We start from the raw sequence: 15,065 nt of genomic DNA on the forward strand, positions 1-15,065 counted from the left end.
TTTTTTAAAACGTACAAAGGATACAATATGTTAGTCTCATATGTGCTTCAGAACAGAAAAATTATGAGCAGGATAATACCATGAAATTGGGGAGTAAGAACACGTGCCACAGTATAATAAAACGGCTGTGAAACTCAAACTAACGAAACACTGAATTTTCTCCATAAAACTTACACGGAAAAAAGTAAACTGTAATATTCACTCGGATTCCGGTTAATTTCTATAGTTTCAAACAGTAAAGCGGACATCGGAGTGGCAAAAATATAAATATTACAGAACTTAATGTAGAAAGTATAAAAGCCACAATTTATAATTTAATATTCAAAATAAGTGATTAGTAGCTGTCACTATAGTAAATAACGACTCTTTGATCTTAAAAAATTACAGTTTCAAACAGTAAAAATTGCCATTTTAATATATAGTCCATATTGTGAGGAGAAGGGGAACTCAGATGAAAGAGAAGGGGGTCTCACTCTGGGAGAATTTAACATTTCAAACAGTAAAAATTATACTTTTAAAATATACATTTTACTAGTCCAAACAAGTCAATAATTACAGTTTGATTTTTAGCGTTCACAGTAAAAAATTTTTCGTCATTGTGTAAAGTGTAAAAATGTTTGTGTAGAATTTAACATTTTAGGTAACATTTAACATTGCGATCATTTTTTAGGTACGAAATGATAAATATCCAAGTCTGAATTCTCAATTATTATACTTTAACATTTTAGACATTTACATAGAGAATATTACTGTTTGAAATAGTATTTTTTTTCCATGTAAAGAGTAAATTGTAACGTTTAAATTTAACTTGTTACGTCGTGCTTGTAAGCCAATATCTTTTTTTCTGTAAAAAATAAAACAAAAAGAAATCAGAATAATAAAAAAAAAAACATTAATGATATTTCATTGTTATTTGATTTAGTTAGGTATGCACAAAAATTTTACGGTGTTATTTTTTTAAATTTATAAATATTTAATAATAATTAATAATAATTTTTTATCAATTTTTTTGAATTTGCGAATTTAATGTTCAAATAGATACCTTAAAAGATTTTTATAGAAGATCAAAATTCTCAGCACGTATGAAATGCAAACTCTGGAAACGGAATTGAGAATTCCGATTGCAGAAAAAAAAAAAGATAAATGGAAAGATAAGATTGAAGTAACTAGAATCGTCTTCACTACGACGAATCATTGTTTTATAAAGAGTGAAAACGAAAATAAAAGACAAAGCAAAGACAAACTGTGGTTAGAAGAAAGCTGAAAAGACTTACGATGGGATAAAAAGATATTTTCCATATCCGATAGAGATGTCTGAAAATATAGGCACTATGAATCTAGATACTTTAAAGATTCTTCAAGAAATCACTGAAAGTCGATTTCTCATCGTAAGTTGAATGCTTCTGAGTAATCATTACTCATCGAATTTTAAAGTGATAAAATATTTTCTCACGTTAATTCAATCTGTCAAAAGATGACTTTTTTTTTAATTAATCATCTCTAATTTCATTGCTTCGTGACTCAAATTTTTCCTCAAAGGAATATTTTTTGTCAGAACTATATTTTATTTTTACTTATGTTTATACTTTAACGTTCAAATCGAACACAACACATAGTTTGTAATATTGCTTCATTTTTCATTCGCCAGTGCTTATTTTCTCATGGACTATCGCTAGCTAACTTTATTCAATTTTTTTTTCAATTTTAACATAATCTACAAGAAGCGACTTACACAAATATAAGTTTTTCGGTTTCTTACCTTCAGTAGGTTCGACAAAAATATTTAAAATAAATGTGTTCGGCTAATATTTATGTGATTTCATATGTACCTCACGTTCGTTTTACTTCACAAATTTCAAGTGTATTAGAATAAAAAAAAAAACTTTAGAATTATATAGTATAATTAGAAATAAGTATAATTAGATTTTCTTGTATCATTAAATACATAGAAAGTTCAAAGTAATGTTAATGTAATTATGGAAGAAAAAATTATGAAAAAAAGTCTTAAAACTTTAGCAGACAATGAATGAAAAAATCTTTTTAAAATGTTGAATACACTTAAGTAAAAGCTGCTCAGAAAGAATCAAATTTAATAAAGAAGAATCAGAGACGTGAGAATTAAACAGTTGTCATGATAATTGAGAAAAGCCTTACTTTATAAAAGTTATTTATCGTCGAGCGGACCATCCTTTGAGTGCCGAACTTTTCTAAAGGATTTAAATAAAAAATAATTTTTATCGATATCAATGATCCGCTCTATGAATTTTATATTGTAAAACCATTAAACTGATTGATTTTAATGAAAAAAGTTTATAATAAAATTTCATTCCTTTTTTTTTTCCTAAGAATTGCTCAATTTTAATTAATTAAACCAACTACCAAATATCATGGTACTTTTATTATGTAAATTTTTATATAAAGCCCTGAAAAATAAATATATTTTTTTGATTTTTTTGATTGCATGTCTGGGCGAGTGAATTTCTACTTCAAAAGTAGTTATAGTAAAAAATAGAGAAAAAACCCGACTTGGGTTTATATCGAGCAGTATTGAGGTCAGATGTTTCGCGATAACACATATTTTATATTTGAGCATTGATGAACTGTTTCCATAAAGAAATCATTAGAGTTTAATTTTAGGTTAAAATTGATTGAAAAAAAATGCCGATAAATAAATTATTCTAGTTAATTAATTTCAGAAGTAAATTTCACGAGTTACGGAGAAATAAAAATTGATTGCCGCACAATAAATTACAAAATGATTCATTCGAAAAAGGAAACCGTACAAGAGTAAGAGCTTTTTTTTTCATCGTTTCCGTATTGCCGAACGAAGCATGTCCTGTTACGGATTTTCCGGGGCTAGATAAATCATATCGTGCCAGGAAGTGCAAAATTTTATCTTGCTATACTTTTTAACATTTCTTGAGTGGAACAGCGTCGCCTATAGTCCCTGCCCCTTATATAATGATCTTTTATTAAACCTTTGTTGAATTATAGGATAAAATAAATATTATACCTTAAACTAATTACATAAAGTTTTGTCGGTTTCGAGAAAAAGAATTTCATCATTGAAAAACCACAGTAGGCTTGAGCATGATTTAATAAGTTCAAATAATAACAAAAATTGTAAATCACAAATTTCAAAATTTTTTGCAGAAAGATACGGACGGTTCAAGAATCCACATCTGACATCATCTAAAAGTATTGCAGCAAACAAAAAGTTACAGACGAAAAAAAAATTCTTACCGTTAACCCAATACTTTTTCAACTAATGAAAGGTTATAAGTACGATATAGTAATGGAAAAAATCTTGTAAGAAGTACTGACAAAAATAAACAATTACAATTGACGTTCGGTTTTACTGCAACTCTCTGAAACGCTTTTTTTACAGAACCCTTTTCATTACTATAGACGATTCTGACAGATAGAGTTATTGTTTCGAAGACAGATCGGTTTTATTTGAAAATTATTTGTTTGTTTTTTAGAAAAAAAATTTAATGGAACTAAAAAAAAAGAGAAATTAATTTTGATCATAATTGTGTCTTATTTATAACACAAAAATAAATACAGGTTTAGAAAATTGAGTCTGCTTTCATTGAAAAAGCTGTGGTTCATGCAGCTATTCAGATGTATTTGATGCTTCCTCTTAATACAATGACTGAATAACATTGAACTATTGCTAAAAAAACTCATAATGATGGTAGTTCTTAAAATTTCAGAATTAATAGAAATTTTAAATCCTCTATTTATAAATAGAGGAAATTTGAAATTTGAAAGTTTCTGAAAATGAAGATTAACCTTTTAAAACAAAGTCGTTAAACGTAACAGGCAAATTTAGTTTGGCCCAACATTTAGTACTATTCCACTTCAGAATAAACATGACAGTCACTTTTTGATTTCGATTTACATCAAATTTTTCAATGTTAGATGAATTACCACTCATCTAAAAAAAATAAAACTTACGTAAAAATAAATTGAAGTATTGTATACTTGGTATAAAAAAAAAATTTTTAATAAAAAAAATCAATAACTAGCAGTTAAAAAATTCAGAAATTTTAATTTATAATAATCATAAATTTTACAGAAAATATTTTTTTAATATCTGCTATTAAGAGTACTTTATTTTATAAAAACAAATTTTAAGGTTATATTAGAAGAAAGAAAGGTTATCTACAGTATTCAGAAATTTCAATAATAAATAAATAATAACTCACCGTTGATTACATCAATTTTTGTGTTCGTATTATAAACTCACTTTATTGTTAATTTTTAAATTAAGTAACTCCATTATTAACACTCGAAATACCAACAAAATAGATGCCAATGACACTCACTTTGTGAAAACGGTTGCCGAGTAAAGTAAAGAACCGACGCGCTGTTAACACAAAGTTAATGTTACATTGATGGAAATTTTGACACAAACTTTGTGTTAATTCCACAGTAACATACAAAATGTGTTAATGAAGAGTGTATAACACATTTTTTATGTTACAAAATAAAGTGATACAAACTTTGTGTTATTTTAACACACTACAATTTTTAACACAAACCGTTTTCGACACAAAAACACAATATTTTTTACTGTGTACTGAATTACTATAGTAATTCAGTAATTAAAAAAAAAAAAAAAAAAAAAAAACCAATCTTAAATTGTATTTTATAAAATTTAAATTGTTTGAATCAACTTCAGTTATAGATCCATTAACCAGTAAAAATTGATTTTTTTTTTAAATCAAGCGTAATTTATCTTATTAGAAATATATGAAAATGAATTCAACAAAACTTTGTGTTATTAAGTGCTGGTACTTGGCCTTTATTTTGGAATCCTTGATCATCGTCATCGATGTGGTGTCGTCAACTAAAATGTCGCACTTGTGTGCCGGACATGCAATAGTGAGGCACTCATCTTCATTCATCACCTTCATGGAGAGATATTCGTTCCAGAAGTCGCCACAAAACTGGTGTTTGTACTCCAACTCGGTCATCGAGTCTTTAGAGAGTGGATTCATCCAGATGTCACAGTCCTCTATGGAATCCACAGATAATTTGTTGTTACTGTTACCGATTGACGCAGGATCAACTATGCGAGCCTCTTTGAAGAGGACAGCTCTGTTTCCCGTGTAGAATTTTTCCAGGAATTGGTCTTCATCCCATTTAAAGTGATGCAGCAAAATTCTCGTAACCGTGTTTGGGACCTGCAGGATAGTGTTTATAGAGGTTATTTTTTTCAACATATCAGTTATTATTTCCTTGGGGCTGAGAACTTCATAACAGTATTTATCCTCTTGCATGTCCTCTAAATCCATATCATCTCCACTTTCATACTCGTTCAACTCGCAGACCGATACAAAGTTGTCGTCGGAATTGATTTTATATCTTTAAAAAAATTCAAATCTCGCTATTTTTGCATTTAAATTCTTCTGTAACAATTTTTCTTCAATTAATTTTATATTTTATATTATGCGATTTATTTACTACCCTGCTTATGTCTTTCGTTTATAACTTCGAGTGGCGTTTTCTATTTTTTTTCTCAAGTGAACAACAAATTTTCTTAACTATTACTTATTTCTAATGCCATTCTAAAGATTTTCAAGGATATTAAAACAACGTTGAAATTGAAAAAGAGAAAAAAAGAATTAAAATTAAAAGTGTTAGTCATCGAAGAAATTCAAATTGTTTTCGAAAAATAAAAAAAAACGTAGAACAATCTTAAACACATTGTAACTATTTCCTTTTTCAACAACTACATTCGAAAACGACGAAAATGAATAACGATTTTTAGGAAACCGTCGCCTTAACGAAACCGATTTTTTTTTTTCGTGGAATGAAGTTACCGACTAAGATATGTCCGAAAGCAAGCCGAAGCGGAATGTTGTTTCTGCACTAACTTCAAGTACCAAAGATGTTATATTATAATTGATAGTCTCGAATCACATAAAACTTTTAGTGAGAAATTCGGATACTAAAAAATATAATAATTATAATTAATGAACTATTAGACTCTTTAAGGAATTTTGTAGAACGTCATTAATTTTTGCATTTTGGCCCAATGATTTACAAAAAAATTTTCCATGGAGAAAATTAACTTTTAACTAATTAAAATTCACAGTTTATCCATCATAGAAAATAAGCGATAGTTGTAAAAAAACCAACACTTTTCCGGTTCCACGAATGAAGTAAAGTTTATCCGGAACGAATAACACCATTACAAGACTTTACGATAAATTATAAATAATCAATAGTTGAAGAGCTTAACTGAAACTGTTATACTTAAAAATAAATCCTTAAAACTTGATAAAAGTTCTTAATTAAGACCCTTTGCTACTCAACTTCAAAGTTAATTTCATAAAATATTTATGCCTCTAAAAATTGAATAACTAATTACAAATTTGTAATTAATTTAGTAATAACTTAAGTAATATTTAATTTTTGATAAAAAATTCTGATATTCTTACCCCGATGGATAATCACGTATACACAGTATTTCATTTAAGTGAAACACTCATAAGCACGTCAAGTTAACTGATTTGATTGTAGCAATTCGAGATAATGGAACATTTCTCAAAGTTGATAACTTACATTGTGAATCCAGCGATGCACATATATCCTGATTTAGTTTAATTTAGCCATTAGAGCTTGAATATTAAATCAATTTTCTTTACCTATTTTCATATTTTAGCCAAATTATTAACTTAGATTCAAAATTTTGCATACATCATTATAATAACTACACTGATAAATTACTTGATACAAGAAAAATACTTTCCTTAAAGTTCCACTCGTGAATCAAAAATTAAAAACTTCTGAATAAAAAACAAAAAATTCTTCATTTAAGAATTTAACTCATAATCAAACATTTCGTATTTTCAAACGAGGTACACTTGGATGGAAATAGGCAGTTATATTGTTTCGTTGTATTACCAACTTTTTTAAAGCACGCACGCTGTCAAACCGGAAAAAATTGTCAGATTTCTGCTACTTTCTTTATTATTGAAAAAAAAAATATAAAATGTGTTATATTAAATGTGTTATATTAAATTTCTATCAATTTAAACTTGGAAATTCTTCATGGAGCTTAAAAAACTACGTCGAATGCCATCAACCACGTGAAAATCGGTTTATTCATTCATAAGTTATTTCGATTTGAAAATTCAAAAAATAGTGTTCTATCAAACGTCTACCACACTTTTGAGCTCGAAGAGCTCAAAAGCATACAAAATCTATTTTTTGAGCTCGGAGAGCTAAAAATAACACACAAATTGTATTTATGAGCTCGAAGAGCTCAAAAACGTCACAAGTGCAATTTCAAGCGTTTAGGTATAGAATTGGCGGGAAGTTGCAGGGATGGCCTTCAGGGTCAACCGTTTTCGTAATTTTTTTATTAGAAAAATTTTTATTTTGTTACTAAAAAAAAATTTATTACGAAAGTAAAAAAACATTTCTATTTGGAGCATTGAAAACTAAAATGAAATAAATTTTGGTTTTTTTGCTATAAATTCGTAAACCAGCGAAATATTTCAGTCCCCTGGGCTGTCCCATTCTCAAAATTAAAACTTTAAGATTAAATTTTAAGTTATTCGTCAATAATATATAATTTGGTCCATAATGTTTATAAACTTAATTAGTTAATTAACAATCTTCTTTAATAAAAAGTACCGAAAATTAATTTGTTTCATTAAATTCATTAATCCAAAGTTTGTCCCAGGCATTTTAAGATCAGTCCCCTGCCAGAAGTTCAAAGCCAAAAAAAAAAAAATTCAGCGTGTTATTTTACCTTTTGTAAGGTTTATACACGGAAAAAAGTAAACTGTAATATTCACTCGGATTCCGGTTAATTTTTATAGTTTCAAACAGTAAAGCAGACATCGGGGTGGCAAAAATATAAATATTACAGAATTTAATGTAGAAAGTATAAAAGCCACAATCTATAATTTAATATTCAAACTAAGTGATTAGTAGCTGTCACTATAGTAAATAACGACTCTTTCATCTTAAAAAATTACAGTTTCAAACAGTAAAAATTGCCATTTCAATATATAGTCGATATTATGAGAAGGGGAACTCAGATGAAAAAGAAGGGGGTCTCACTCTGGGAGAATTTAACATTTGAAACAGTAAAAATTATACTTTTAAAATATACATTTTACCAGTCCAAGCAAGTCAATAATTACAGTTTGATTTTTAGCGTTGCGTTTAAAATTTACCATTTTACTTTGTAAATATTGACGTTGCTTGTATTAGAAATTTACTAAATTTATTTTATACTTTTTACATATCATAAGATCATTTTTTAGGTACGAAATGATAAATATCAAAGTCTGAATTCTTAATTATTATACTTTAACATTTTAGACATTTACATAGCGAATATTACTGTTTGAAATAGTATTTTCTTTCATGTAAAGAGTAAATTGTAACGTTTAAATTGTAAATATTATAAAGTGAATAGTAAAATCACGATTTTACTGTTTGAAATGGTAATTTTTAGCAGCTGATCATTACTTATTACAAATCGACTGTTATTTATTACAGTTTACTTTTTTCCATGTAATAATCTAACTAGCCTTGAGTTAATAACCATAGGGCTGTTAGCGCTTTATCGCCATTTTATTTAGTGTCAAAGCACCGTTTGTGCTGAAAATATATATCTGGGCCACTTCAATACTCAGTCCCCTGACAGTTATTTTTATTTATAATTTATTTATAAAATTGGATCCATAAGTCTTAATATTATTCTAATTAATGTAAACATTCATTGAGAACTTGAAAAGTTGAATGCATTGAAATAGTTTGCTTGATTTTTCTCAATTTGATAAAAAAAAGCAGTCCCCTGGCAAGCAGTCCCCTGTCATGTTATATGGCAAAAGATACACTAATATCGAAAAAGCAAAAATTAATTCGGCTGTTTATTTATTATCATTAAGCTGATAGTTTTGTAGCTCTTGTTAATTTTTTTTCTTATAAAATCAAAAATAATTTGGTCGGACAATTTTGTACAGATTTAAGACGTTCTTACAGAGAATCATCCATATACTCTCGAATCAAGTCACAACAATTATCAATTGTCGATATTGGTTATTTAAAAGCCAAAAAGACGAGATCCAAGACAAGAAATTATTGAAGGCAGACATCTGATTGTTTTCGAAATAATTTTCTTGGGAGAAAAACTGATTTATAGCCCTTTTATCTACGAAGCATAAATTTAAATAAATAGTAATGAATGTTGACTCTAATATACAATCGACAGAAAGTTAAATAGTTAGTCTGCAGGCTGACATCAATGTGCTAACTTAGCTGGCATGAGTTATTCTATCCCATCGACGCTTCAGGTTTTTCATACATATAACAAACTTTTATTTTTCCAAGGTAGGATCTTATATACTTTGAAAGTGCTGATAGGTATTCATGGATGAATTTATAGCTGCCAGGGTATCAGCCGTCTTTCCAAGCCGCTGAGAAAACTGAATACAAAATCTGATCATCAGAAATGTGCGTATGCACAGATAGTAGATTAAGTTGGTATAGAGTGACGTAATTTCAAAGGAAAAAATGCTTCAAAGAACCATATCTTTAGTTGCGAATGAATATTCTACAATAATGACATAGAAGTAAATGAAGACTTTCATTTTTACCAGTTATTATTTTCATATTATTATTTTTAATTTTGAAAAAAAAGTACAAGAGTAATCGTTACACTCAGCTCAAAAACGTAGTAATGTGAAATGTAAGGTGAAATTTGAAGCGCTTTTCATTTAAAATTAGCGGGTAATTGCATGGATGGCCTGTAAAGTTAAGCGTTGTAATATTGCACGACTCATGATGCGAAATATCAGAGCTTGCTTTACGATCAAAAATTCTGTTTACCTCCTTTTCGCTACTGTTTTTATTGTTACACTCTCGTTAGTCCACGGAACTTAAATAAGTTGCACATCGTCAGATAGAGAATGTAATAAGAAATAATTATGTTACTTTTGAAGACTGATTTGACGTATTAAGAACCGAAAAAATATCAAAGTATAAAATATAATTTTCCCGTTAAGCAGTAAAAAACATTTCCGTAACCCGTAAACCTAAAAACTCAAAAAAAAAGCCATTATTTGGATCAATTTCTTTTTTGAAAGATTATTTTAGGGCCGAAAAATAAGCAAAACAATAAATGGTCATCACACAGTAAAAAATTTTTCGTCATTTTGTAGAGTGTTAAAATTTGTGTGTTGAATATTACACTCTAGTGTGTAGAATTTAACATTCTAGTGTGTTAAATCATTAAATCAACACATGAGAATGTTAAATTCTACACACTAGAGTATAATATTCAACACACAAATTTTAACACTCTACAAAATGACGAAAAATTTTTTACTGTGCAGATTTGATCTCGTTTATTTATAATTAATAAAAATAACAGTTAATTTTGTAAATCTATACATATTTTTTACATATACTTAAGTCACACCAGATGCACCTGCTCAAAAAAATACATCGGATATTTTTTTTAAATCTCAGAGTAGATGAAGCCACAAGAAAAATAAACATCAATTTAAATTTTTATTTACATTGTTAATAAGAAATAAACAAACTTTTCTTATATAATAATAAAATTCTTCTTTCTATTTTCTTACAATCAAATGAGCATTATGAGTCTTGCACTTTTGGATTTTCCAAACTTTTTTTTTTGATGCTATTTTATTTCAATGAAATTTGGAAGAAATATTGAAGAAATCAAAAATTCGTAATAGTTAATTTTCCAGGCCATGTATAACGGGAAGTTCGGATTTTTAGGTAGAATTCTTTAAAAATATTTCTGTTGCAAAGGTACTCATGTTGGAATTTACATAAATTTTGCTACAATGTGTTTTGTTTTGTTGATTTATACCAAAAAATAGCATCAGCTCAAAAGTTTCCATACGTATGTATGTATGCAATATGTTTGTAATACACAATTGTTGACGGATCTTAATGCAACTCAACACATTATTCTATGAATGAAAATCTTGGTCAAGTTCAAAAATGTACCAAATCCTTCCATTAGTTCCACAGTTATGGATGCTTGAAAAATTTTTTCATTTTTATAAAAATTAAAATTTTATGAGATTTTCTCGATTAACTTTAAAATTACAATTAATAGCTAAATTCTGGCAATTTAATTAATTAATTTCAAATTTTATGTAATTAGCTTCAATTTGTCTCATATTAATTTTTCTTGTAATCTATTTTTTTCTCTAAATTTTTAAATCTGCGAAAATATGAAAACTAATACTTTTTATAGAATTGTCTTCAAGTAACTTTTCTTGGTTTAAGTAAATTTTACTTTATTCAAAAATTTCTCGTCTTTATTCTTCCCCCAATTCGACTAATTATCGTTTTTACTTTTCTCTTGATTCGACTTAATTTTTTTTTCAGTGTATGTGTTCAAATTGACAAATCTACGTTTCCATATCGATCATAGCCGAATGATGCGGTTTTTTTTCTCATTATACTCAAAAATAAGAAAAATCAACATAATAAATTAATGGAATATAATAAAAAGCCCGAATGATTCATTGAAATCTCCATAAGATTAGAGGACTGCTATTATCGAAATTCAGACCTGCAAGTGAAATTTCCGAGATCTTTCGCGTAGTGGTCAGTCTACGTCTATTAGTGTTAACTCTCTAGCACAGACTTTACAGTTTCTCTCCTAGGTTTCCATTACCTAGTAATTTCAGCTTCAGCCTTACCACAGACACTAGCTTGACAAGAGTAAGTAAACACCATACCTGGAACCTAAGTGCATGGCCGAGTGATTCTCTGCTTAGAGACGAAAATTGTAGGTACTTCGAAACTCACTACACCACAAACTCCTCAGTAACATTTTTGGAACTAATGCAAAACAACATAAATAAAGTCCGTTTAACCATGGATAAAAATATTCCAACAAGTATAGTAGTTTTTATTGCAGGTTAAAAGCATCTTGCTTTTCCCATCAAACGTTAAGCGTAATAGCATTGCATTAAATTCTCAATGCTGAGTATATAGTCGTCAGGTTCTTTTTCGTTTAGTTGCTAAAAGTCTTTTTCCGTTTAGAAGCATTTATTACTCAAAATATAGTGATACTGTGGGTAGTTTATTTCAAACGCTGCAATCTTTAATGAAAATGATTCAATCATTACATTAACCGTGAGTAAATTTCATTTGCAAGCAAAGTCCGGTTGACTTAGCTCTCAAGCGTGGATGAGTTTTACAATTATGCATGCATCTCTGGACACATGTAACGCTTGAACTACGCAAGAAACTTATCTCATACCATGTTTTACGTAACATTTTGTAATACCTAAATTTCTATTTTTTAAAACTAGTTAATTAAATTTTACACGCACGGAGAAAAAAGTATTGCTATTATAGCGATTCAGTGGATCGTGAACGTAGTATCGTGATTAGCTTAAAACAGTATTGTCATATTCACCATTCGAAGACAGTTATGCTCAAAACTGTGAATACTGAATACCACGCTCAACTGTATAGTGAATATCTCAAAACGTTTCCTTACTACAGCGAAACGGATCGTGATTATCACTATCCACGACGCGTTCAGCGCCACCACACATAACCAAGTCTGAAACTTACGAGTTTATTTATTTACAATTTTGGTGATGAAATAGCGATAATCGCATCAATTAATATTAACAGCAATATGGATGATTGGGTTGTCGATAAATTACTCGAGTGGATAGTCGATAAATTACAAAAAATCTTTGATTAATGACTAAAAAACATATTTAAGAAGCTCGTGTTAAAATTTGAGACTAATCGGTTGAGCCGTTTTCGAGTAATGTTTGTCACCGACTTTGTAAGCACCATTTTGAGAAAAACGCGTTTAAAGTGTGAAAAGCACTTTACATAGGATACAATTTTTTTTTTTTATTTGCGTGTAACTTCGAAAATATTCACCGGAATGATATGAAATTTTCTGTGTGTATTCTTAAATATATGTACATTAAGAATATAAAATAAAAAAAAAATCGATTTTTTGAAAATTCTAACTGTATAAAACCCCTTAATTTCATTATTTTCCGCTAGTGCGTGTGAGCTCCCTAAGCAAATCTTAATAATAAGTATGATATCTTAACTATTATGATGTTATACTTGCGGGAAATGTAAGTAGTTCTGAATAGAATAAATTACTCAAGTACATAATCTATTCATGTTAAATACTCTAAAATTTTGTCACTGTTTAAATTATGACTATATATATTTATTATCAATAATATATCTTTTATATAAATAAGATCTTATTAAAAACCGTGGTTAAGAATACTGATTGAAAAGAATTGAGAAGCATTCACTCCATGCAAACTATATATCTAAATATACAAGCGAAAGAATTGAAATTATTGAAAAAAAATCGAATTTCATGTTTTTTAATTATTTTCAATCGGTATTTTTAAACAGGGAGAATCATCAACTCTATCAATATATTAAACATAAAGAAATTGTTTTTCCAGTGTATGTATTGTGATTAAAAATAACAACCAATCATTCAGCCAAAGTTGTTTTTTTTCATAGTTCGTACTTAATTCTCGACAGCCACATAGTGACCGTTAGTTACTTGCAATAAACAATAGCTTGCATGACTTGATGGAAACATCATTCATTTTATTGTACTTTTAACTTTAATCGAGAATTCTTTTTTTCCGATACAAGAACGAAAATTTTGGAAAAAATTTGAGAAAAAACTTATAGATTATAGCTGTCAAACTTTGTTATAGAAAAAAAAATTTTTTCAATAAGAGCAAACTAATATTTATAATACTAATACAAATGCAGAAATTTTTTTTCCTCGCCATATCATTAAAAATATCAAATACCTGATACAAGTAATTTTTCTTTCAATTATGATCTATTATTGCAGTATATACTATCTGTATGAAAAAGACGAAATTTTTCGGATATCAATGTTCATCTCTATTTTAAAACAGCGGAATATTAATCTTTTTTATTTCAGTATTCATCTTTAAATCTAGCACTAAAATTCAATCATAAATATTTTATAGTTATTGATGTATACACACGGAGAAAAAAAGTAGTTAAAAAATTACAGTTTTTGCAGTAAAAACAGGTTTTTTAGTCAAAAATGTGCAGATGGTATATTGATCTTACTCTAATTCTTGAAACGTTTATGGTTATAGTAACATTACAATCCAAGGCATTAAATTTTATGGCTTAAAATACAATTCAGTCAAATGATACTAGGAAGTATTACAATTATAAACAAAAAAAAACTATTTATATACAACAATACATCTTCACATTTTTCTTACACTCATATTTTTGATTATAGCCAGCCGAAACTTGGGTTATATCACTAATTTTCATAGCTTCCCAGTAGGTAAAAACATACTTTAGATATCCTCTAAATTAAAATACGTGATAGTCTTGAAGTTAGTCAAAGGTCGAAACTCGCAAAAAACGGGCCACGATTCATTATTGGTTAAAATTTAGGCGCGCGCGTAGCGCGCTATTCAAATTTCTAGTACTGTATAATATAGATGTTTTTATCATATGTAGTGATGACAAATTTCAAATATCAATTTACAAGACTTTATATTTTTCTAATTTTGAAATTAAAATATAAATTAACCAACATTCAATAGAAATTTTGCAATAAAATTCAGTGAAATCTCATGATAAATAACTTTGTGTTAATAGAAAAAGAAATTTATTTTACAATACTAGTAAAATAAAATTAAATTAAAGAATTAACATTCTACTAATTGAACTTCAATATAATCAATATATATTTGAAGGCAGATTGAAAAGACTTTTTCAAAAGATTAGAAAGACAGAAACTAGTCTTTAGTAGCACGACAATAATTTGTCGCCATTGAATAGGATAAATAAAATAAAAGCTTGAAACAAAAACTCTGAAATAGAACGAAGGATGGCTTTTCAGCGCTTTTGTATTTGTAATTGGAATTGGATACAGCCTCACGAAACTTTTTCGCTTTCAGTGTTGTTGTCTCTGAAGAATCTGATTTATACCTATTCCTTTTTATACTCCATTGTTTTCTACCCTCACTTTTCTTTCT

The 15,065-nt window shown here is 28.2% G+C and overlaps 1 protein-coding gene across 1 annotated transcript; it reads right to left on the reverse strand.

The window, feature by feature from the left end:
• Window positions 1–4,748: 4,748 nt before the first annotated feature.
• LOC123275488 (E3 ubiquitin-protein ligase ARIH1-like) lies at window positions 4,749–6,599 on the reverse strand. Its single transcript, XM_044743640.1, has 2 exons — window positions 6,577–6,599; window positions 4,749–5,373 (listed from the first exon to the last, which is right to left on the reverse strand). Exons 1-2 carry the CDS (start codon window positions 6,597–6,599, stop codon window positions 4,749–4,751), a joined length of 648 nt encoding a protein of 215 aa, XP_044599575.1.
• Between the last annotated feature and the right edge of the window lie 8,466 nt (window positions 6,600–15,065).

Source organism: Cotesia glomerata, linkage group LG2 (assembly GCF_020080835.1).
Source record: "Cotesia glomerata isolate CgM1 linkage group LG2, MPM_Cglom_v2.3, whole genome shotgun sequence".
Taxonomy (NCBI): Eukaryota; Metazoa; Arthropoda; class Insecta; order Hymenoptera; family Braconidae; genus Cotesia; species Cotesia glomerata.